This window comes from Lipotes vexillifer, unplaced genomic scaffold, assembly GCF_000442215.2.
Source record: "Lipotes vexillifer unplaced genomic scaffold, Lipotes_vexillifer_v1.1 scaffold528, whole genome shotgun sequence".
Classification (NCBI taxonomy): Eukaryota; Metazoa; Chordata; class Mammalia; order Artiodactyla; family Lipotidae; genus Lipotes; species Lipotes vexillifer.
In genome coordinates this window covers 614,699-640,042 of record NW_006794582.1, presented here as the reverse complement: position 1 = coordinate 640,042, position 25,344 = coordinate 614,699, and the positions used below count along the sequence as shown (strand labels likewise).

The window sequence follows — 25,344 nt, the reverse complement described above, 5'->3', positions numbered from 1 at the left end:
TCTTTGGATGGCTCGAGCGCTTTGCTGTGAAGACTGAAGACGGGAGAAGGGGACTGTTGGTGCAGAGGGCAGGCCCGGCCCCTCCTGCTGGTGGTGGGGGGGCGGGTTGGTGGGGGAAGCAGAGGTGCTGTTCTGTGCTGCTGGTGAAATAACACAAACTGCCTCACAGGAAGAGGAAGAGGGACAGACACGGAGATGGGGAGAGAGGAAGGAAGAAAAAGAACAAAAGAAATGAGAGAAGACAGGAGCTGAGAAGGGAGGGAGCCGGGGAAGGGAGAGGGAGGTGGGCCGACTGTGTGTGATTCTCCCTGGGCCACCAGGCCCAGTGCTCAGCGGCTGGTCGACAGAGAAACCCTCAGTACATGTCCTTGTAGATCTCCTGGAGCAGGGGGTGCAGCGAGGTCTCGGTCTCCGTCTTCTTGATCCGCTGCATCATCTGGGCGTGCTCGGTGACCAGCTGCCGCAGGTCAGCCATCTTCTGCAGCAGCTTGGGGAAGAGGTACTGGGCGTCAGGGTGGTTGGCCTGCAGGTGGAACTCGAGGGCGCGCAGGATGGTGTCCTGGATGGCCTCCACCTGTGACACGTTCATGAGGCCTGGCCGATCTATGGGGACAGAGGGCAGAGGTGTGGGAGGCAGCAGGCACACACGGGGTCTCAGAAGGGCAGGGCAGCTCCCCTAACCCCACCGGTGTGGGCAACTTGGCCCTGGGAAAAGTGGGCCTCCCTGCCTGGAGTCAAACCTCTTCTCTACCACAGACTAGCAATGAGGCTACAGGCAGGTCACTCAGCCTCTCTGGACCTGTTTCTTCACCTGCAAAATGGGGATAACAGAAGTGCCTCTGGCATAGAGTCGTTATGAGGATTAAAGAGTTATAATCTAGGAAAAGGAACTGGAACAGTGCCTGGCAGGAAGCAAGCTCTATGCCGCTGTCAGCGTGAGTCTTACTATATTTATTGTGTTGGAATTTGAAAAATGCAGGTAAAACACAGAAAATTTCTCCACTATCAGAAATAACCCCCATCAACATGTTGGTATATTTCCTTTCAGTCTTTTTTCTATCTCATCTCCATCTATACTAGATGGAGTTGGTCCTGCACACACAGTTAGTGCCTTACATGTTCCACTGCCATCATCACATGGACCCTTCCTCATGCTGTCAGAGCTTAGGCTCGGCCCCTGCAGTGACGGCCCAGGCCCCCAGGAGGGCTGGCTGTGCGGGGCCAACCCACTGCCCCTCCCTCACTTACCTCCGCACAGAATGATAGCCGCGATGAAGAGAGCCAGGTCACTGTCATCAAGTTCCAGGGCATTGAACTTGACAGCAAACTCGAACTTGGGCTCGATGATGTCACTGAAGGGCTTTCGGAGGCTGCGCAGGAACTCACGGGTGACAAAACCAGTGCCGTTGGCCACCAGAAGCCCGTCCTTATTGACGATGGAGGCCAGCATGGCAAAGATGGCCTCGTGCACACCATACTTGAGAAGGGTCACCTGGTCATTGAGGAAGAGGTCACTGAAGCTGGGGATGCTCTTGGCGAACTCGGTGAGCTCACGCACGGTCTCCACGGTGGTGCACTGGCAGCGGTAGAAGACGTGCACGCTGATCTCCTTGTAGGGGGGCAGACCGTTCACCAGCTGCTTCCACACTAGGCCCTTCTCTGCCTGCCACAATGTCTCGATGTCGTGGATCACAAAGGGCTGAAAACCAGGCCCCGTTAGAGGCCAGGCCTCGGGGTACCCCCGCCCATGTGTGCCCCGTACCCCTTGCCTGTACCACGAAGTGAGGGGAGGGAGGAGGCCTGGTTCTCCCAGGAGTCAGGCAGGTGGCAGCAGGGCCCAGAGCCTGGGATGCTGCCAGGCTGAGCAGTGACACTCACCGCCGTGTGGCTGGCCTTGCCGGTGAGGATGCCACGGGCCTTCTTTTTGGTCATGTTGAAATTTTTCAGGTAGGCACTGTAGATGTGCTTGGAGAAGGCCCTCAGGTCAGCCACCTGGGGGTTGTGTTGACTCCCCTCGTTTGCCGTCAGCCCTGCCACCAGTTTCCTCTTCTCAGCCTCTGGCATCCGGCCAAAGCGGATGGCTACACGGGGAAGGGGGACAGTCATGGAGGAGCCTGGGCAGGGGCCAGCACCTCTAAGGTACACAAGCCAAAGACGGAGACACACTTTTTGAGCACAAGGCCCTAAGAAGCTCTAGAGCCAGCAAGTTGGAATGTTGGGGAACCCCTCCAGAATATAAGCTCCGGAGGGGCAGGGCTTCTGTCTGTCTTGTTCACAGAGCCCAGCAGGCTCTGTCTCCTGGGAGTGCCAGCCTCCAGCAAACTCCAGCCTGGCTCCTGGCAGCTGACACACGTGGTCACTCACTGGCTCCTGCCCGCCCTCAACAACCAAGAAAACCTGAGGGGATCCTGGGCCTTGGCAGTGGCTTTTCACACCCTGTCAGGTCATCCAAGACAGGCTCAAGGTTCCGGGAGTGGTGTTTCCAACACTACTGGAGTTAGGGTCAATTCCCAGGTTCCTTCTGGGCCAGAGAGGGTGAGGCTCAGGTGCAGAGAGGAGGCAACTGCCCCCGGCCTGGGAAGCATGGCGGGTCCTGGGCAGTCTGGGAAGGCAGGCCTCAGCGAGGTCAAAGCTGACCCGCGTATTGACTGTGTGCTGGGCGCTGCTCTGAGGGCACCCCCTTTCTGTTCCTGGGCTCTCGGAAACCTGGTTTCAGGTTGGCTCACCGTTGTGTGACATGCCCAGTGCCAGGCATTTCTGGAAGCGGCAGTACTGGCACTTGTTGCGGTTCTTCTTCTGGATCTTGCAGATCCGCTCACACTTCTCGTATTCCAGCTTCATGCGGATTGTTCGACGGAAGAAGCCCTGAGGGACAGTGGACAGGTGAGGAAGAGAAAAGCCACGAGGAAGGGAGAAAGGGTAAAACCCTGCCTGCTGGGTTGTGCCAGGGGGCTTGATTACGCATCGAGATCTAACAATTCCTGAATTTTGGAAGTAATGGGGGGGGGGAAATATTATTGGAGGAGAGAGGGAGAAAGAAAATAAACAACTCTAAAACTTTTGAAAATAACTGAAATAATATAGCATATTTATTTTAAGTGCTTCTTTGTTAGTTTGGTGACACAAAACTACTGTGGCTAACTTGATTTATTTGTAAATGCAAGCTGGTTCTGCATCTTTTCTAGGTAGTCGTTTAATAAAATAATATGTGAAATTTTGATGGGTGTGCAGTTAGGAGGAAGAATCCAAAAGCAAAACCAGAAAAAGAAATATAACGTTTCCTTTTTTATCAAAGAGCCCCCTCGGGCTTTGAGGCGCAGGAAACCCTGACCTTGGGAAGATGGCTCAAGCCCAAGACCCTCATGCTGTCCTACCTGTCTTCTCGTGTCAGGTCCCCAGGGGGCGCCAGCAGCCCAGAGAGCCCAGGTGAGTGACTGGGTCAGCACCAAGGGTACCCAGCGGGGCAGGCCCAGAGAGGAAACCCCTCCTCTACAACAGGACCCAGAGCTAAGCCTGGAACGGGCCCAAGGGCCTGGCTGCCTCCCAGGCAGGAATTCCACAGTGGGTATGGTCAGGACCTTGCCCGGCAGCAGGGAAAGCCTTCCTGGCAGGTCAACTCACCATGCGATCACAGCCGCGATGGGCAGCCACCCCTCCACTGCCCGTACCTTGCACCCCTCGCACGCGTGAACACCGTAGTGGAAGCCTGATGCCTTGTCCCCGCACACCCGGCACTCCATGTTGAGGCTGCCACACGAGGTCCCATCACAGCCCATCTGCAGCTGGTCCAGCAGCGAGGGTGGAGAGCAGCTCCGGGAGAGGTCTGCAGACACACAACACAGGGGTAGCTTTGTGTTCTGCCAGGCCTGGGGGCCTGGGGGCCTGGGGAGGTGACCAGAGCCTGCAGGGCAGCCCAGGTGGCAGGGCGGGAATCACAGTCTTGGCTCAGCCACTTAAGGGCTATGTGACCTCTGGGAGTCAACCTTTCTGAGGATCAGCCTCTACATCTAGAATGTGGGGTCAATGACAGCTTCTCTGGGTGGAGGATGAAAGTGTCCAAAGCATTTCCCCCAGACCCAACACCCAGCAAGTGTTCCAGAAAGGCAGCTTACTATCTGGGCTGAGTCAGACCTGCCTGGGCTGAGCTCACTGCTGGCGGGGAGAGGGCATGCGGGGGATGGTTGTGTTTTGGGAGGAGGGGAGCAAGAGGGAAGAAGCAGAGAGATTCTCTTTAGACTGTCCTTAGGAAGTGGCTCCCTGGCTTAAGAGACTCCACTGTGTGGGCCCACAGGGGATTGTGTGAAATGTTTTGTGGAGGCTACACAAGCGCAGGCCTCTGCAGAGCTCAGCCCCCGCCCCAGAAATCTGATTCCTGCACGGACTCCTGAGATGCTGCAAAGGATCTTTCAGGAAGCTCAAAGTCATTCTCACGAAACTTCTTGCTACAGCAGAAAAAGCAGAAATCTCAGTCACTATGACTGGGCAGTGGACTGAACTTCCTGGAGTGTTTTCCTGTTAAATGTTCAGACGTCTGAACCCCGTGTTGAGTGTCGGCGAGGAAAGCAGTTGGCCACAGGCGACTTCAGGGTATTTGTGCCATCAGGTGACTTAGTAAGAATGGCTGCGGGGTCTCCTCTGAATCTCTCCCCTGGACGCTCAGAAATGAGCCCTTCCCTGGGAAAGGGGGCCTGACTGGGCCCGTCTCTGCCCTCAGCCCAGTGCCCCTGTGTGATCCCACGGGCCGCCTGCCCTGCCTCTGCCAGGCTGGTCTGCCAACCTGCTATTCTCTGCTTTCTTCCTGACCACTGAGCAACCTCCTCAGGGGCAGGGGCCAAATCCCCAGACCAGAGGAACAGTGGCTTAGAGCAGACAGCTCCGCAGGGAGACCCAAGCCACGGCGGTCAGCCCAGACTTAAGGTTTTTCAGGCCTGCCTTCCACCCTCTCTACAGTATGGTCACTGCACAAGAGCCTGACTCCTCACGATGGAGCTACCCCCAGACCAAAGCGTACTCCACTCCCTGACACCTTCCTCCCAGCTCTCCCGGTGTCCCCTGGGGTCCTAGGAGTGACAGCAGGAAAGCCTCCAGCCACACCCCACCCCGCCAGCAGGAAGGAGCATGAGCACCAGACCCCCGGGCTGGGGAGGGTAGGGGTGACACAGTCCCTGCTTCCTGAAACAGCCTGGCCTGTCACAGAGCCTTAGCTCTCAACTTCAGTCACTCCAAGGGGTGTAACCGCGCCCGCCTCAGCCCGAGGACTGGGAGAGCTGGCGCCCTCGGCTCCTGCGCGCATGCGCTGCGGGGAGCTGGCAGCTGGTGGGGTGGGGTGGGGTGGGGTGGGGTGGGGGTGGGGCCGAGCCCTTCTGGTCTTCTCTGGAGCCTTTGTGTTCACTCAGCATTGTACGCCCCGCACCAGGACATAAGGCCTTGGGGCAGGGACTCTGTCCACCAGGGTGCTGCTGCTGGACGCAGGGCAGGCGCTCAGCGACTCTGGACTAAGTGGTCCTCAAGCTGCCTGGGCGTCCTGGCCTCAGCGCCCGGGGGCTGGAGGGGCCGCGCAGGACCCGCAGCTCCTGCCGGCGTTATCGCGGGGGCAATGGAATTCACATTACCGTCTGCTGGGAGAAAAGGAGATAACATGTAAAATCGATCTGTAGAGACCTACGCAGATGCCGGGCAGGGAGGGTTTCTGGCACTTCCTCCCCCAATCTGTGTGGTCTGTGTGCATGTTTGCTTTCTGGCACTTCTTGTAAGCGGTGTTGTTAATGTGGTTTGCACGTCTGCCTCCTCTGCTAGACTCGGCACGTCTCTACTCACATTCCCTTTGGATCTCAAAAGCCACCTCCTCCACTGAGTCTGGTCCACAGTGACCTATCATCCCAGTCTGTTCCCACCTCTTGGTGGTGCCTTCATCGTCCCCCTTGTGCCCCTGGAGGCCTGGCAGGTGTCTGGTCACTTGGTTGCTCTTGGTACGGCACATGGCAATGCCACCCTACCTTATTATTCCACAGACATTTGACGAGCACCTGCTGTGTGCAGAGTGGGAGTCAGACCCTGCCCTCAACCAGCGGAGGTAAGAACACTAGGACACAAGGTAGTGAGTGGCAAGGTCAGTGGCGGGGTGGGAGCGTGGTGCAGGACTGGGCGTGAGGTGGTCAGGGAAGGTGGCTGCTCCTCTCTCTGGGCTCAAAAGTCAGGGCTTCGATGACCCCCAGGTTGGCTTCCAGGTGCTCAGAAGCAGCCCGCCTAGGGGGTGAGAATGGCCTCAGGAGCCACACAGCCTGAGTTCAGGTCGGGGGTCCGAGGCTCACAACCCAGCTCTGCCCTCTGGGCCTGTCTCCTCCTCTACAAATGAAGGTGACAGGAGCATGTGTCTCAGAGTCACCGTGAGGAGCCGAAAAGTTAACAGAGAAAGTTCCTGGACCTTGGAAATGCTGTGGAAATATCAGCTTAAGTTAGGATGAGGCTTATTAGTATCAGAAAGCTGCAGTTCTGCAGCTCCCAAGCATGTGCCCACACAGGCAGGGGCCGTGCCTCTTCCTTCCTCTGGCTGCTTGTTCTTCCCCATGGCTTCACAGAAACCCAAGGTGGGGGAGGAGGGTCCTCTGCTTATGAGGCCCGGAGAGCCCAGAACAAGACCTAGCCTCCTCTCACTTCTGGCCTGCCGCCGCCCCTGCTCACCCTGGAAGAAGCCAAAGTGCCCAAGCCCCATGGACCACCGAGGCAGCCAGAGCTCTGGATTGTAGGGAGAGGCCCAGGGTGAGTGTCCCAGGGGGGCCCCAGTCAGGAAGAGTGGCAAACTGGACTGGGGGGGAAAGAGACCCAGGGCAGCGTGGGGGCCCTGGGCATGTCCTGCCCCCCAGGTGGTGGATGGGCATAGGTAGTCCGGGAAGCCTGGGGCGGAAGGGTGATGGGACAAGGGGCCCCCACCCCACCCCCGCCTATTTGAGGGGAATAAGAGAACTCGAATAACTGACACACGAGGTAGAAAGAGGCAGGGGAGATGAGGGGCTGGGCGGGTGGAGCGTATGTATCCTACAGGGGTAGGTTTTGTTGTGGGGTACATGTGTATTGGGGTATCCCATCACTTCGTGGTGAGTTTTCCAAAGATAAAGGTTCTCTTTCTTCCTTGTTGACCACCTGGCTTAAGACTTTATCCTCCAACCACCATCACATCCTACCCGAAAGTAATGATGGCAGAATGCTCCCCATTCAAGGGACCAGCTTCTGAAGGTCCCCCCACCCCATGACCTCTTAGCAGGAGTCTCAGTTTCCAAGAGGCCCTCCCTCCCACTGGGAGCCCCTGCCTCAGGGATCCTCTGCCTCAGGGACCCCCAGGCATGCTGGATGGAAGACACCCTGGGCTCGCCCTCTGAGGGCTGTCTGCCTGCAAAGCCACTCTCCTGGGCCAGCCCAGGGCAGTCCTCTCACCTGGCCTCCTCCTCTGCTCTCAGGAGATGCCCTTGCTCACCTGATGGCCATCATCTGGGCCCTAAGCCCCACCTCTGAACTTCTGCCCCAGCCACACCCTGCCTGCCTGGCCTCCCAAACCCCTCCTGAGGGCCTGCCTCTTCCAGTCCTGGGAGGGAAGGGGAAAGAACCAGCGTTTATCCGGCCCCTACTAAGTGCCGAGCGTGTTAGTGTCTTTATGCTCATTAGTATCATTTCAAATAATCTTGGAAGACAGTAACTGCCACCATTTAAAGGTGAGGAAACTGAGGCTCGGGAAGTTACGGAATCTGTCCGAGATTACCTGTCCAATACATGGTGGGACTGGGATTTGACCCTAAATCTGAGTCCCTGCAAGGGCTGTGTGTTTGAAGCAATAACACCTCTTTTTTAGTGCACGCCTACTGTGTTCCAGGCCCTCTACTGGACACTTTACACCATTAGCCTCACATGACCCACAAAACAACCCTTCAGGCAGGTCTTCTTAACGCCTGTTTCATAGGTGAGGAAACAGGCTCAGAAGGCTAAGTGACACGCTGACAGTGGCTCTGATGGCTAATTTTATGTCAGCTTGGCCAGGCCAACTACCCATGGAATCCAGCTTTTGGTCAAACACTAGTCTACCTGTTACTGTGAAGGTATTTTTTAGGTGTGATTGATATTTAAATCATGAGTCTCCACAATGTGAGCAGGCCCCAGCCAGTCAGTTGAAGGCCTGAAGAAAATAGGATCAAGGCCTCCCCAAGGAAGAAGGAATTCTGCCTCTAGGCTGCCTCAGACTTGAGCTACATTATCAACAACCCCAGGTCTCCAGCCTGCTGGCCTGCCTGCAGAATTTCGAGTTGCCAACCCTCACAATTACATGAGCCAATTCCTTAAAATAAACCTCTCTCTCTATACACACACACACACACACACACACACACGCGCGCGCGCGCACCTCCTCTTGTTTCTGTTTCTCTAGAGAACCCTGACTAACACAGTGGCAGTGTGAGAACTATCACCCAGAACCATCCAACCCCTGGGGCTGAGCTCTTACCCACTGCACTCTGACTTTCCGTATATGTGTGTGTACGTGTGTTCATCACTACTAATCAACAGTTCGTGATTATGATAAACGATGAGACGCGTCACTGCCAAGGATAACACTATGCCATTATTCGAATGTTTGGACTCAGCATAAGCACTACCCCTGTCACGCAGAGAGTGAAGTATCAGTTGCACCATCTCTGATTACAGGTTCAGCAAACAGACGCTATTGACCTCATTCACGTCATTAGTGTAGTCAAGAGTTCTCCTGTATATCTAGTCTCCATCACTGGAGATAGGTTGTTGTCATAGCTGTGAGGGTGGCCCAGAGGGAACAGCCCTGTCTATTTACTTTGCTGGCAGAGCCCCAAAGGCAAACAGCTTCTGAAGTCAGGGCCAATTCTGTAGGACTCTGGGGCTGGGTTACCAAGCAGCCTCCTTACTTCTGTTGGCCTGGACTGTGGGCTCCTCAGGGCAGGCACTCAGCCTTGCCCTTCACTGGATGGCCGACCCCTGCTGGACACCCACCAAGCACTTGCTGACTGAGAGGAGGCACCAAGGCCAAGAGGAAGGACACTTTATCTTCCTCAGCCCTGTGCTGAGACCCCTGACTTCTTTCTTGGGTGTGACTGGGACCTTCATCACTGAAGCAAGAGAGGAAGAGGGTGGGAGTGGGAGGTGAACGCTGGCTCAGCTGCCCCTGCCCAGCCGGGGAACCCGGGTGCGCGAACTTCCTCTTTGCTGAGCGCTAACGATGAGGCCTGTCCTGCCCGCCTCCTGGGTGGGGGGAGGGGCTTGGCAGGTGCTGAGCTTGGTACAGAGATGCACAGGGTCAGCGCAGAACCTCTGGAGGGTCAGAAGGAAAGCAAACTGTGCAGCCTTCCTGCTGTTTCAGGGCTTGAGACTGTGCCTCATCCTCATGGGTCCCTGAGGGGACTCCAGAGGCCAAAGTCATAGACTCACGGGGTGGGGCAGGGAGCCAGCACGTGCTGACTGGCACCTGTGGCGTGTCATATGCCACCACTGACTCCTCACCCAGCCGGCCCTTGAGATGGGCAGGATGCAGCTTTTTTGGGGGGCCACACCACGCGGCTTGCGGGATATTCCCCGACCAGGGATTGAACCTGGGCCACCCCAGTGAAAGCCTGGAATCCTAAAGACTAGACCACCAGGGAAGTCCCAGGATGCAGCCTTAAAAGGCAAAGAGCCTGAGATTGGAGAGGTAAGGGCACTGGCAAGGACCACAGCCCACAGGGGCAGATACGGGATTCTAGCCCTGGGTTGTGTGATCCCCAACACAAGAAGCTCTATCTCCAGGGCCCCTCACCTGCTGGCTTTTTTTTTTTTTAAGAAAACAACAACTAATTTATTTTACCCTTTTAAAGAAAGTAATGCATTTGCTTTTTAAGTTATGAGAATACTGAAGGCTTGGTGAGAAAAACACATTAGGGCACACAGGTAGCATCTGACAGATCCCCTCCACCCACAATCCTACTCCTCAGAGTAGCCTCACTAGCTATTTGAGTGTCCTCTTCCAGTGCCTTCTAAGATATATAAGGATTTTTTTTTTTTTTTAAGAAGATGTTGGGGGTAGGAGTTAATTAATTAATTAATTAATTATTGCTGTGTTGGGTTTTCGTTTCTGTGCAAGGGCTTTCTCTAGTTGCGGCGAGCGGTGGCCACCCTTCATCGCGGTGCACGGGCCTCTATCGCGGCCTCTCTTGTTGCGGAGCATAGGCTCCAGATGCGCAGGCTCAATAGTTGTGGCTCACGGGCCCAGCTGCTCCGTGGCATGTGGGACCCTCCCAGACCAGGGCTCAAACCCGTGTCCCCTGCATTAGCAGGCAGACTCTCAACCACTGCGCCACCAGGGAAGCCCTATAAGGATTTTTAAACAATGGGATCCCCAAGTTGTCAGGAACTTACTTCCCTGTCAGTATACACAGACTTAATGACTGCAGAGCATCCCACCGTATGGCTCTACCAGTTTATATAACCAATTCCCCACACATGGACACTTTCTAATTTTCTGCTATTATGAGCAGTGCTCCTATAGATAAGTATGGAAATCTCTGTGCACGCTGAGCGAGTATTTACACTGGATACATTCCTAAAAGAGGAACTGCAGGGCCAAAGGAATGCACACTAAGTAGTAATGGCCTGCACTGCCCAGCTGCCCCTTCCACCCTCAGGGACTACTGGAGGGCCACGTCCTCACCCTCTGGCCAACCCAGGCCTCGCTGCCAATCTGACAGGCTAAACGACATCTCATCTGAAGATTCCTTCTCTGACTATTGAGTAGACTGAAAAATGTTTCATGTTTTCTGGCCATTTGTATTTGTCCTACCGTGAATTACCTGCTTCTGTTTTTCTGGTGGGGAGCTTGTCTTGTAGAATTTTATACACTATGGCTTTCACCTAATGATTAGGTTAAACAGCCCCCTCCATTTCAATTACTGAACAAGTCTTTCTACCGCCAATTCATCCATTTATTGATAAACGGAATCTATTAAACACAACATCATACACAGCACTGTGAGACTGGCTGGGTAAATTCTGCCCCAGACGTCTCCCCACGCGCTCTAAACCCCACCAGTACAGCTCCCCGAGACGCCATCACCATGCCCGCCTCGCCCGCTTCTGCACAAGCTAGCACGCTCTGGTCTGCATGCAAACAGCCTATCATTTGGGGATATGGTCCCCACAGCGTGTGTAGGAAACCCCAGGACAGGACATCATACTGCAGGTACTTCTATGTGCCTGGGCCAGCCATGGGCGCAGTGTGGGCAAGGGTAGGCAGTGAGGCCACCAACCCCAGGGCCCTCTCTTCCTCTTCCACTCTCCCTTGGTGTCCTCAGTGACAACTCTTGCTCATTCTTAGCTCCCAGTGTCTCCTCTCTGCCTCCTAAGCCTCCCCGCTTGTCTCAAGTTCAGGACAGTGTGTGCAGGTCCTGTGTGCAGGTCAGCCATTCATTCCTCTCTCCTGAGAAAGGTTGGGTCTGCAAAGCCATCAGCCAACCAACAGGGAGTAGGTTACTCTGGGGGATAGGGGATACCTTCTCTCAAGCCCTGAAATCACACTGGGCCTACTTTGGTTGTTCCAGGGTGTCTGGTGGGATCAGAGGCACTGGATGATGGCTCTCCCCTCACCCTACCCCACCGTGTGCCCCGAAGAGGAAGAACCTCTGCAAAATCCCGGGACTTTGCTTTGTAGGTTCATAGCAGCAAGCAAGGCCCAAGAATTCAGGCCTCTCTTGGGTGCAGGCTCAAGCAGGAGCCTGTCCCACCCCAAGAGCCCCCACCCTGACTTAACTCCTGACACCACCTGCCTCCTTCTCCCCATGCAGACACAGGGAGCCAGAGCACATCTTTGTGGGGCAGGCCTGCTCGTCTGCTCTGAATCACCACTTGTGGTCAGGATCCCCTTCAGCTGAAGCCAGCAGCACATCCTCTAATGACCCTCCTGGCAGCACATCCTCTAATGACACTGAGTACCCTCTGAGGGAAGGGAGCAAGGACCAGCTGAATGTCCTGGCACTCAGGTGGAGGGAGCAGGGAAGGGACGGCAGCAGCAGCAGGGAGAGCCAGGGGCTGAGGCGGGGTGCAGCGTCTGGGTGCCCTTGAAGGTGGACATAGCATGATGATGATGATGATGAAGATGAGGACACCACAGTACAAAGTACCAGAGGAAAACGTCTACACTGCTGGCAGTAGATAAAGGGGAACCAACAAGTTAGACAAGAGAAGCTAAAATCTGTCTGGCTACACAAAAGTATTACTAATTCCAGTCATTGTCACTAAGTGCTTAGCATCTGCCTAATTACAATGCACCTTGATGATGTGTAATTAGTACCAGATTGAGTTGTGTGTTCTGACTGATCCTAACAATCACAGGTACAGATGATCTTTCTGGCATGTTGTTGATGCACATTTGTCCCAGATCCCTTGTGGTAAGAGAGGTGGAATAATAATGATGACAACATGCATTACACAGGCTAACTCATTCCATCCTCACAAAAGCCTGTGTGCACGTCCCCTATAATCCTTGTCTGTTTTACAGGAAGAAGGGGTGCAACTTGCCCAAGATCCTGCAGTTGATGAGCAACAGAGCAGGGGTGTGACCCTGGGCTGTCTGGCTCCAGTCCTTAACCACCCTGCTGCCCTGCACCCCATGATGATGCTGTTAGCAGAGGGCCAGGCTCCCTGTCCCCCAGACCCCATCTGTGCCCCCTCTGCCCCATGTCCCCTGCCTGCTCCCCCTTACCTGTATAGCTGCTGGAAGGAAGTGAGTGCCCTGGTCCCCCATTGAGTTCTGGGGCTCCTTCTGCCTTTGCCACTTCCTTTTTCTCCTCCTCTTCCCGGACCTCAGGGGCTTCCTCCGGTGGCTGCTCCATGGCTGATTTCCCCTCGGCACCACACCTGCAGGCCCGGTCATAGCTCTGGCATCTTCTGGGTCTGAACACAGATGGACCTCTACAGGGCAGTTCCTGTCAGCCTGGGCAAAGGAGAAGACAGGGAGAGGTTGGGGAGGCAGGGAAGAGGACGAGAGGGTGATGGAGTGGGGCAGGATCCAGGGCCGCCATCTGGGGGGCGCTTCTGCTGCTCCTGCCCCCGCAGAGCAGGAGCGACTCATCCCTGCAGTGTGAACCTCTAATCCTGCCATCACAGGTCACTGCCCCTCAACCCTTTGCCCACCTGGCTCTTGTGGCAGGTTTGTGGGGTTCAGAGCAGCTTCCATTAGCCAGACGGGGTGATACACCCCTGTGCCACCTTTCCCCGCATCCTGCTCTTTGAGCCTCCTGAATCTACAGGAGCCACATGAGAATGACTTGAGGGGCTTTTTCAAATTTTCCAGTCCTCTTGGAGATCCTGATATGCATCAGACCTCCCAACCCCTATCCTGTCCCCGCCAGCACCCAGGCCCAAGAATCATCGCTCTCCTAAGCCACCTTTCTTCAAGGGAGTTGAACCTACCCTTCCTGTGTTTGGGTGTGGCAAAAAGGCACGAGCCCCTGCCACGCTAGGCTCACAGCTGACAGCAGATCTGCAACCAGACGCTCAATGCAGAGCCGTCAGGCAAGGGGCGATGCACTCTGTCCTGGAATCTGGGTTACTGGGTGGTGACCCCCATGTCTACATCACCCAGGAGGGGGCAGTTCCAACCCTCAGCAAGTAAAATACTGCCCACAGATGCTGCAGTCAGAGGGGGTAAGGCTACAGGTGTTGTGGGAGAGAGTCCTCCTGGCAGGGAACACCTCTCAAGAATACGGCCTGAGAAAAGACACTGAGGCAGCACAGTGAGGAGTGGTGAGGGACCCTGTTGGCTGAGGCGTGGGGTGCTGTAGGAGAGAGGATTTGAAGGGCAGGCTGGGAAGGTGGGTTTTATCCAGGCGTGAGCACTTCAAGTGCCCTGGTGTAGGGAGTGTGTGTAACTAGACCCTGTCCTGTGGTGCTGCAGGCCTGGAAGATTAACAGCAGAAAAGACCTGCTTTAGGAAAATTCAAGCATCTGTGGGACCTTATCTTGGATGTTCCACAGGTAGCTCAAACTCAATCTATCCAAACAGGAGCCACCATCTGGCCCTAAGCCCGCCCTTCTCTTCTCTTCTCTCTGGTAATCTCTACTTTAGTGACCCAAATGCCCAGCTACCCACCTGTCCAAGCCAGAAGGTGGGAATCATTTGACACTCCACACCCTCTCTCTTCCTCCTCTAGGCCTGCACACTTGGCTATACTGGAATCACTGGGGAGTTTGTTTTTTTTTTCTTTTTTGGAGGTTTGAACTTGAGTAAGACATTTACAAAAACCTAGACAGGGGCAGTGTCCTCCCCAGCCCAGGTGCCACTAAGGCACAGCACAAGAGACTACAAACGCAGCAGGGGAAGGTGTACACTCAGGGTGTGGGAGCTTCTGGCTCAGGGATTTGGGGAGTAAACAAAACCTACTTGGAGAAGAATTGGGGAAGAAAACCAGCAACTGTGCTCTGCACGGGGTGGGGGGGGAAGGGAAGGAGGCCCCACCTCTGGCTCAGGGATTTGGGGAGTAAACAAAGCATACTTGGAAAAGAATTGGGGAAGAAAACCAGCAACTGCCTTCTGCACAGGTGGGGACAGGGAAGGAGACAGGGACAGGGGCAGGAGCATTTCACATCACTAACCTAACTTGGGAAACTGCAAGGGACCATCTTTGACTGGCCTTAAGAGGAAGACCAGATGGATGGCGGGAGAATCCACAGGAGGGAGAGGAGGAGCGGGAACGTGGCTAGGGGGCAACAGCCCCTTCCTTTCTGGGCACAGGAAGGCAGCCAGGGCACCAAGTCCAGGCAGTGACCTCACAAGGACAGCACAGTTTTTGCAGCTTAGAGATCACCCACCTGCCCCCACCCAGCTACTCATTCTGTTCGCTCGCTGGTGTAGGGCCACTCTCAGGCCCCAAGGGAGTGGATGGCTCTGCGGCCTGGGGCCCTGCCTCTTCTGTGTCTCCTCCCTTGGAGGCGGCGCTAGCCTCTGCCCCTTTGGCCTGGGGCTCCTGGCTCTCAGGGGTGGCGGTAGCCTTCCCTTCCAGGGCAGTGCCTTCCTCTCTGCAGGCACCAATTTCCACTGGGGAGTTTCTAAAAATATGGATGCCTGGGCTCATCCTCAGGGATTCCCATTTGATTGGTTTGGGAAGCAGCTTGGGCATCAGGATTTTTTTAAATTAATATTATTTATTTATTTATTTCGCTGCATCAGGACTTAGTTGTGGCACATGGGATCTTCTGTTGTGGCGTGTGGGCTTCTCTCCAGTTGTGGCACGCAGGCTCAGTAGTTGCAGCACGTGGGCCCTAGAGTGTGCAGGCTTAGCTGCTCCGCAGCATGTGGGATCTTAGTTCCCCGACCAGGGATCGAACCCGTGTCCCCTGAATTGGAAGGAGGATTCCTAACCACCGGACCACCAGGGAAGTCCTGGGCATCAGGATTTTTATTTTTAATTCCCCTGGTGACTGTAACACGCAGCTAAGCTTGAGAACCACTGTGCCACAGCAAAGCAACTTCCAGCTGATGGTAAATCGTTCCCTCTTAATCATTCCTTTCCACAAGGCCTTCATTTTCCCTTGTTTGGATTGACACAATGACCTCTTAATTGGTCTCCTAAAGGCAGTTTGGAAATTCAGTGCTAGAGTCTAAGAGCTGGGGAGTTGGGGATCTGGAGATTTGTCGGGGGCGGGGCGGGGGGGATCTTCACTGACGTGACAGGAGCAAGAAGGAATTCATTTCACCAAAGGAAAGTGACACGTCAAGGGAGGACAGAGGAAGAGGCACCAGAGCAGACAGTGAGGCAGTGGCCAGAGACAGGAGAGACTCGGGACAGCCGGGTGTCTGAGAGACAAGGGAAGGGCTGTTTTTTTGGAGGGAGTGGGCGGTCAACCATCTCAAATGCTGCAGAATTCAAGGGTGATAAACTGACACATGGCCACTGAATCTGGTGACTGTGAGGTCATCTTTGACCTTGTTATACAAATTTCAACCAAGTGGATGGGATGGAAACCTGAGCTCTGAAGAATAAGTGGCAGCAAGTAAGCTGGGACAATGAATAGAGACTAATTTTTTAATGAATATGTCATGGAAATGAATGTACACGAGGATGTAGCTTGAAAAAGTAGCAAAGCCAGGAAAAGTTTTTTTTGGAATAGAGGAGGCTCAAGTAAGCAGTGGCTAGAGGAGAGGTCTTCAGAGAAAGACAGTCTGAAGATTCAAGGGGGAAGCTGGGGCAGGATGACTGATGGAAGAGGAATAATTCAAGGGCACAGGATGAGGAAAATACAAAGTATCACAACAGTGTGTATGGGGGTGGTGGTGGCAGTGTGCTAAATCTCATAGGGAATGACTTCACTCTTGTTAGTTAACTTAAGTAGGAGGAATGGTGGTCTACTGAGAGTAAAAGATGGGACTTGAAGAAAGCAAAGAGGCTGAGTGGAGGTGCTCTGGCAAACATGATAGGGAATTAGCTGAAGAGAAATAAAAAGAATTATATAGTAGGGCTATGGTAATTAAAACAGTGTGGTACTGGCACATGAATAGATAATCATTGAAAGAGAATACACAAAGTCCATAAACAGATACAAATGCATGTGAGATTTTAATGTTATAAAAATGGCACTCCAAATCAAAAAGAAAAGATGGAATCTTCAATAAATAGTATTGGGACAAGTGAATAACCATCTGGATCCCTACCTTACATCTTATACCAAGACAAGGTCCAAATAAATCAAAGGTTTTAAAGTTAAAACAAAAACACATGAATTATAAAAAGTGTTGAAAAGCTAAGTGGGAGAAGAGCTAAGGTGGATACTAAGCCCATAAAGCTTAATGGGTAAAAAAATTAATAAATTTGATTTCATAAAAATACAAACTTACTACAAGGTGAAAAAACCATCATAAGAGGAAAACAAACCCAGATAACAGACTGGGAAAAGTATTTGCAACTCGTCAAAGGGCTAATTGCCCTAAAATAGTTCCTACAAACTATTAAGTAAAAGACCAGCAATCCAATAGAAAAACAGGCCCAGGATACAAAAAATATACACAGAAAAGGTATATACACTTAGTTCTTAAACATATGAAAAAACGCTCAACATCATTCATAAAAGAGAAATGCAAATTAAAACAACACTGAAATATACTTTTTACGATCAGATTAAAACAGATGCTAACACTCATGGGGCTTCCCTGGTGGCACAGTGGTTAAGAATCTGCCTGCCGGGAAACTGGCTCGGTTCTTTGTGGCTGTCTGGAGGGGTGGGATAGGGAGGGTGGGAGGGAGGGAGACAAAGAAGGAAGAGATATGGGAACATATGTATATGTATAACTGATTCACTCTGTTATAAAGCAGAAACTAACACACCATTGTAAAGCAATTATACCCCAATAAAGATGTTAAAAAAATAAAAAATAAAAAAAATAAAAAAAAAAAGAATCTGCCTGCCAATGCAAGGGACACGGGTTCGAGCCCCGGCCCGGGAAGATCCCACATGCCGCGGAGCAACTAAGTCCGTGTGCCACAACTACTGAGCCTGAGCTCTAGAGCCCGTAAGCCACAACTACTGAAGCCTGCGTGCCACAACTACTGAAGTCTGTGCGCCTAGAGCCCATGCTCCGCAACAAGAGAAGCCATGACAACGAGAAGCCCGTGCACCACAAGGAATAGTAGCCCCCACTCACCACAACTAGAGAAAGCCCACACGCAGCAACAAAGACCCAACACAGCCAAAAATAAATAAATAAATAATTTATTTTTTAAAAAACCCCAAAACAGATGCTAACACCCTGTGGCTAAAGCACGTGGGGAAACATCATCTCACATGTCCCTGTGGAAAGGCAAATTAGCACAACCTCTAAAGAGGGTAATTTGGCTACATCTATCTAAGTTACAGGACACATTCCCTTTGATCCAGAGATACCACTTCTAGGTTGTATCTTACAGCTATCCTTCCACTGAAGTACATAAAGTATTAGCACAAGATTGCTCATTACAGTATTACTTGACCAGTATATGTGGGGAACAAGCTAGATGTCCATTAACAGCGGACAGCCATAAACAAGAATGATGATGTTTATGGACTGATTTGGGAATATCTCTAAGATATATTAATAAGGGAAGAAAGCAATTTGCAGAATGAAGTGAAGAGCTATACTTTGCGCAAAGAAGATACAATGAAGCTGGATTTGACTGTGTATGTGTAAGATGGCGCTGGAAGGCTACTTAAGAACTGGGAACGCTGGTTGCCTCTGGGGAGGAAACTGAGTGTCTGGGTCACTGATGGGACAGAGATTTTTCACTGAACCTGTTATTTTTATTTTATTAAAAAAAACTTTTTATTGAGGTATAGTTGATTTACAATGTTGTATTAGTACTGTACCTTTTAAATTCTGAACTGTAGGCATGTTACCTGTTCTAAAAATAATTTAAATTGGAATAAAATAAAAAAGCAAAACTTACAAACAATAACGTGGAAGATGAGAGGCAATGATCAGCGTTAAATTGCTCGAGTCCTTTTATTTTTCAGGAGACAACTGGAGATGTTGATGAACTTTACAGTTCAGTCAAATGTACACGGAAAAATTTCAAAGGTAACCACTAAGACACTGTAAATAGAGTGTATAATTTCCAAATTATTGCAGCAGAATGGGAAAACTTGGGAGAAGTCATGTAAAATTCTAGTTTTCAGACTGAGAAATTCTCACAGACGGAGACATTACAACCAAATGCAACATAGGGTGGTGGACTGGATCCTGGAACAGAAAGAGGACGGTGGTGGAAAAACTGGGAAGTTCCAAGTAAAACCTGCTTAGTTTAGTTAATAGCATTGTACCAGCATTCATTTCTTAGTTTTGGTAAGTTTGGTAATCTTTACAATATTTCTGTAACCCTAGACTTTTTCAAAATAGAGTTTTTAAAAAAAGCTTTAAAATATCTGGCTTTCTGGCTTCTTTTTTTTGCGGGGGTGGGGGGACCGCACTGCACAGCTTGTGCGATCTTAGTTCCCCGACCAGGGACTGAACCCACACCCTCCGCAGTGAAAGTGTGGAGTCCTAACCACTGGACCGCCAAGGGACTTCCCTGGCTTCTCTTGAAAATCGGGCAAACCTGGCCTGCATGCCCCTGCCCCCCTACCCACCCAGGGGCTAGGCAGTGGCGGCCCCTTTACCTGGAATCGCGCTCTCCACTGGCAGTGTCTTCCCTGCTTCCAGCTGTCACTCCTAGGCTGCTTTACTCATTCACGATGCATGAACTGCCCCCACTTGCAGGGATGTGAGTCTGGTTAGCATAAATCAGTTCCTGAAGTATCAATCCCTGATCATCCCTGAGCATTAAACCTGGGAATCACCAGACTCAGAGCAAGGGAAATGCTCAGAGGTGCAGTTCCCGCCACATGGTTCTGACGAGGAACGAGGAGCCGCCACCTGGGGCAGTCACTTCCAGCTGCTACCCGATTCCAATCCCCCCTCTTTCTCACTGAGTCCCCATTTTCTCTGGATCAGCCACGTGCCTAGCTACACACTCAATTTCCCGAACTCTCTGGCAGCTACAGTGTTCATGTGATGATTCTGACCAACAATATGTAAACAGAAATCTAGGGATTTCCCTGGTGGTCCAGTGGTTAAGACTTCGCCTTCCAATGCAGGGAATGCAGGTCTGATCCCTGGTCGGGGAGCTAAGATGCCTTGAGGCCAAAAAAACCCCCCTAAAACATAAAACAGAAGCAGTATTGCAACAAATTCAATAAAGACTTAAAAAAAAGAAAAAAGAAATCTACTAGAAGGTCTTCTGGAAACAGAGGTCAAGAGGGTGGGGCAGAAAGGAGGAAGGAGCCGCGTCACCACAGCATCACGGAGCTGCTGAACTAACCCTAGAATGCCTGTCTCCAGACTACTTATTAGGTGGGAAAAACAATTTTTTAAAAAAATTTATTTATTTGGCTGTGCTGGGTCTTAGTTGTGGCATGCGGGATCTTTAGTTGCAGCACGGATGTGGGATCTAGTTCCCTGACCAGGGATCGAACCTGGGATCCCTGCATTGGGAGCGCAGAGTCTTAACCACTGGACCATCAGGGAAGTCCCTAGGTGGAAAAATTAAATGCCTATTTCACAAGGCGCTGTTTGCCAGATTTCAGTTTTGTGCAGTTGAACACAGTCCTAACTGAAATAGCAGCAGGATAAAAGAGGAGAGTGGGACTCGGCGGGAAGGGGTTGGTGACAGCACTGTAAAGGACCTCGGTGATCACCAAGAGCAGTGTGTGACCGTCGTGGCTCGAATAAAATGCTCTACAAAAACTGGCGATTAAAAAAAAAAATTGGCGATTATCTAAATAACAAGGACCACAGACACTGATTCTTAATGCTCCACAGAATTGAAAAGCCTGGAAGTGAAGGAGGCAGGGGCAGGTGAGTGGTGAGAGATCCTCAACCAGGCCTGTGGCTGAAGGGGCTACAGGAGGCTTCTGAGGAGCAGCATCAAGAGGATGAGCAGCACGGTGACAGAGCGGCCAAATGATGGGACACCCAGGAGCCAGAAGCACAGTGGTGGCACTGATCACAGGAGTAAGCAGATGAGGCTGATTAGAACAAACTGTTTGGGGATCCGTGTAGCCTGGGTGTCAGTGGACACGGGGAAATCACAGGCTGTGGTGATGAGAGCCAGGGAGAGAGGGGTGTGAGGAATGCAGGCACACCAGGCAGGTGGAAACAGAGGAGGAAAAACAACACTTCCCTGTACAGATACTCGACAAAGTATTTTCTCACACATTCCCTCATATCCTCTGACGCTCTGAGTGACCCTGGGAGATGGGACAGAGGTCACTGTTGGGACTGAATCTTGGAGGGAGGGGCAGGAGCTGACTGAGTTCCCACTGCATGACAGGCTCGGCCCAATCCTCACAAGTCCCCACAAGGCCAGCCCCGTGGTCTCCCCTAGGCAGATGAGGAAAGTGACAAAAAGCCCAGGCCTGCCTGGCCTGACAGGCGTCTCTCAGATAACACGCTAGAGGATGCAGCAGAGCACCACGGGGTGCAAACACCACGGGGCCCAAGCCCAGCCCGGCCTCTGAGGAGCTGTGTACACGGGGCCACCTTACACACCTGACGCTCCTGAGCCTCAGCTTCCCTTCCACATATCAGCTGGTAGAACGTTCTTTCACCACGACCAGAGGAACTCTTCTCAGTTTCTGGGGTGCAAGCGGTGGCCTCTTGAAATCAGATGTGATTCTGGGCTCTGGCTAGAGCTCTGGATTTGGGGCCAGGGTCTCTGGATTCCAGGTGGATGTTCCTTCCCAGCCCGGAGCTGTCCCTTCTGTTTGTGACCTCTTAAGGACAGCAGCTGCAGGGGTAGGGAAGCTGCAGTCTGGTTGCTCTAAAACCCACACACATCCCTTGGGCTGTTGCTTATTTGGATGCAACCCCATGCTGGGGCCCATCCCTGCAATTTGCCGGAAGCCATCCATTTTCACACAGCCCTGGGTGCTCCATCTATAGCTGAGGTCTGCCCATCTCCCCAGCGCCTGCCCCCACCGCTGGTCTCAGCTTGCCCAGCCAGGAGCCGCTTTATTCCCTAGGCCCTCCCCCACCTCACCGGGGTGGCCCACAGGCTGGGTTTTCACAGGTAGCTGCCACCACAGCCTCCACTCTCCCTGCAGTGCACCCTGTTCCCTTCTTCCTTCCTTCAGTCCTGGCACTAAAAATAGCACCTGGCACTAGGTTTAACCTTTATGTGGCTGAGAAACCTTGGTTTTTGTTATTGCCATCCCCCAGCACTGTGCCAGTGCCAGAAACCCTCTGACTGTGTCACAGCTTTGCCCCACTTAAGAGGCTGGTGCTGTCCTCAGGACAAGGGTCCTGTAGCCAGAACGAGAGGGGTGCTGCTCTGTGGCCCTTGCACAGAAAATGGAGTTGCTACCAAAAGAAATTCTTACAAAAACAAATACCTGGGCTACTCTGATTCTGGCATTCACACACATGTGTTGTGTGTATACACGCTCACAAAAGCCTGCCAAGCAAGCATCCCACCCTCTTGCCCCTTCTAGGAGCTAAAGTTGGGAAAGGGGCACGACTCTATCCATTTCCCACTGGGCAGGTAGATTGCACAGGCAGAGGTAGTTAGGAGCTTAACCCAAATGACCCAGAGCTCCAGAGAGGCCTGGTCTGGGGCTCGAGCTACCAAGCCACCTGGGGCCCTAATCCTTCCACCAAGTCCAGTCATCCTTGGGAAACGGAGCTTCCCTGACACCCAGCAGCAGGCTGTATGCTCTGAGTGGGGTTACTCTGTGTCAGGCCCCATTCAGCTGTGATGCATCCTGTCAGGCCTCTCCCTGCACCAGAGCCTAAGGTGGGCCACAGCTCCAAGCCTCGGGTCCACCACCTCCATCACAATGGTACCAGTTTCCAATTCTCCAAGGGTTTATAATACACCAAGCTGTGTGTATACTGACACATCTAATCCTCACAATAGCCCTAAGAGTCGGGTGCTATTATTATCTCCATTTAACTGATGAGGAAACTGTGGCACAGAGAGGGAAAGTAATTGAGTCAAGGTCACACAGTAACTGGAGGAGCAGGATTTGAGTCCAGGCAGGCTGGCTCAAGTCTTAATCACTATGCTGTGTCTTGCATGTGGTGCTGGGCAAGACTGGACCAGAAGCTGGTAAGTCCTTGCCCTGTTGGATCTGGAAGCTGCTCTTAGCCTCAGTCTGGAGCCATCATCCCTGGATCCTTTGTCTAGATGCCAAGAACTGCTTCTGTCAAGAACACCCTGGTTAAAGCCCTTCTGAATACTCCCTGCCAGAAAATGACTGCTGTGTGCTAAAGACAGCCATAAGCTCTGGTCCCCGGCTCCCTCCCCAGCTCATCCCACTCGCCTCATGTGCAGCATCACTCTCTGAACACAGAGGTTCGCACCAGCCTCAGCCTGGAATGCCATCCCCGCCACTAGCTAAGGCCTACTTTCCTTCCAGACCTGCCTGCACCTCCTCCTTTAGGAAGCTCCCCTTGACTAGTCCTATTCTGTTCCTTCCTACTGCAACCCTAACTCAGGCTCTCCAGAACTGCTGTTACCACATCAAACTGCAATGTCTGTTAGCTGGTCTGTTCTCACGATGTTACCAGTTTCCCACACAATGCCCTCTACCTATCTTGCAGAGGTAGGTCCCCGGCACCTTGCACGGTGCCAGGCATTTAATGGGTGCTCAGTGTACACTCTTTGAATGAATAAACAGACTAAAAACATTAACCTCAGCCACACTGTGTCCAGTTGTAACAGTTGCCACTATATGAGTTTTCACCTATTACTGTATTACTGCCCTTGAGATGCAGCGAGTACCCCGCAGAAGTTCATTCCACAGGCTTCTGTGTCAGGCCTGGGTTCAAACCCCGGCTCTGCCCCTCCCTCTCTGTGACTTGGGGGAGACACTAACCCTTCAGTTTCTCAGCCCTAAAGCTGGCCTACTACCACCTAACCTGAGCGGCTGTCATGTGGATGAGATAACCACACTGCAAATGCTTAACAGTGCTGGGCGTAAACACCTAACAAATGGGGCTGTGGCTACTGCTACTGTCATCACTCCTGGCTTGCCTTAGGGGATGATATGGAGCAAGTGATATTCCAGGTCTATTCCAGGGACCTAAACCCAGAATTTCCCAATTCCCTGCCTTACAATCAACGGTGAGAAGGGAGAGCTGACAGGGCACCCTGCTCTGGGTTTGCGCTTCTTTCAGAGAGATGGGCCCGGACCCTTCTCCACCTCTGCCCCTTCCCCCCCGCCCCTTGGGACAACCTAGTAGCTGCATTTCCTGCTTCCCTCAATGCAGGGGGGTGAGGAGCAGCAGCCTCTGGTTACAGGGCAAAAGAGTGCTCAGGATCTGGGAGGCCATGGGAGTGGGGCCTGGCCAATGCACTCCCAAGCCTCCCTATCAGTCATTAACCCAGTACTGACCCAGTGCCCTGGGTTTCCAGACCAGCAGCTCCACGGTGCTCTCTGCTCCCATTTGTCAATCTCGGTCACCCTACTCCCCTCAGGGCACGTGAGAGGCCTGTGTGGCCTTGGAATGGATTCACCCCAGCAGGTCCCCTGAGGCCAACACCCCAGGAGTAGCCTGGGAGCTGGTTTTTTTTGCGGTACGCGGGCCTCTCACTGTTGTGGCCTCTGCGTTGCGGAGCACAGGCTCCGGATGTGCAGGGTCAGCGGCCATGGCTCACGAGCCCAGCCGCTCTGTGGCATGTGGGATCTTCCCAGATCGGGGCACGAACCCGCGGCCCCTGCATTGGCAGGCGGACCCTCAACCACTGCGCCACCAGGGAAGCCCTGGGAGTTGGTTTTGTGCAGAGAGTATGGGAACCAGAGGAAAGTCTGCCAGGCCCTCCCCCCACACCCCATTCTAGAATTCTTCCAGTTCCACCAAGAGCCAGCCTGTCAGCCCTGTGGAGTGGAGCTAAGCTACAATAAAAGGAGAAGCCGGCCTCCTTTTATTGTACCTCCTCAGGGAGCTACTGAGAACGTGCCCAGAGAAGAGATCACAGTGGGCAGGAGGGCTCCTCAGCTGGGACCAGCGAGGGGCCTGACGGGCGGCCGGCTTCTGGCCACTGATCCCCACGCAGGTCAATGCGCCGAGCTGCCACGGACTGTCAGCAGCGGAGGACTGAGGAGATACTAAAAGTCTTGTCTTCACAGACAACAGAACCACAGAGATGTCAAAACATGCACATAATGCACAGGAACAAAACCAGAAAGACGTGACCCAAATTGTTAATGGTGCTTCCCTCTGAGGGGTGATTCTTATTTTCTTGACTATATTTTTCCGTGTTCTTCAAATTCTTTACAATGAGCATGGGACGCTTTCATGATGGGGGGAAGAGAGGGAGATACGTTTAAAAGTGTTTTGAAGAGGGGCTTCCCTGGTGGCGCAGTGCTTGAGAGTCCGCCTGCCGATGCAGGAGACGCGGGTTCGTGCCCCGTTTCGGGAGGATCCCACATGCCGCGGAGCAGCTGGGCCCGTGAGCCATGGCCGCTGAGCCTGCGCGTCCGGAGCCTGTGCTCCGCAAATGGGGGAGGCCGCAACAGTGAGAGGCCCGCATAACGCAAGGAAAAAAAAAAAAAAAAAAGTGTTTTGAAGAAAGAAAACTGAATAATACACTGAAAGATACTGAGGAGGTGAAAGAAGGGCCTGCCCAGAAGCGAGCCAGGCCTCTTCTTGGCAGCCTGAGAGCTGAGGACCCTCCCTGCTCAGAGAAGGCTTTGGAGGTAAGGGCAGGGGTGCCAACGGGCAGAGGGCCACAGCTGGGGGCCTTTCCAGAACCTTCTCACCCGAGGACCTCAGGAGCTACAGCTGCTGATGCTGCC

General features: G+C 52.8%; 1 protein-coding gene and 1 non-coding gene across 5 annotated transcripts in view; both read right to left on the bottom strand.

Annotated features, from left to right (window-relative positions):
• Nucleotides 1–348: 348 nt before the first annotated feature.
• The window catches only part of PPARD (peroxisome proliferator activated receptor delta), a 76,992-nt gene continuing 51,996 nt past the window's right edge, over nt 349–25,344 (bottom strand). The window contains exons 2-7 of one of the 4 annotated variants that reach the window (XM_007467245.1): nt 12,743–12,973; nt 3,669–3,823; nt 2,727–2,865; nt 1,879–2,081; nt 1,249–1,699; nt 349–603 (exon numbers count right to left, since the gene is read on the bottom strand). In XM_007467245.1, the coding sequence (XP_007467307.1) occupies nt 356–603; nt 1,249–1,699; nt 1,879–2,081; nt 2,727–2,865; nt 3,669–3,823; nt 12,743–12,872 (1,326 nt within the window). In that variant the 5' untranslated portion in view covers nt 12,873–12,973 and the 3' untranslated portion in view covers nt 349–355. The remainder of the gene's footprint in view (nt 604–1,248; nt 1,700–1,878; nt 2,082–2,726; nt 2,866–3,668; nt 3,824–12,742; nt 12,974–25,344) is intronic. The other 3 variants (XM_007467244.1, XM_007467246.1, XM_007467247.1) reach the window with 3 other exon arrangements.
• Nucleotides 19,999–20,071, bottom strand: TRNAG-CCC (transfer RNA glycine (anticodon CCC)). The gene has a single exon. It is a non-coding gene; the product is annotated as a tRNA-Gly (tRNA).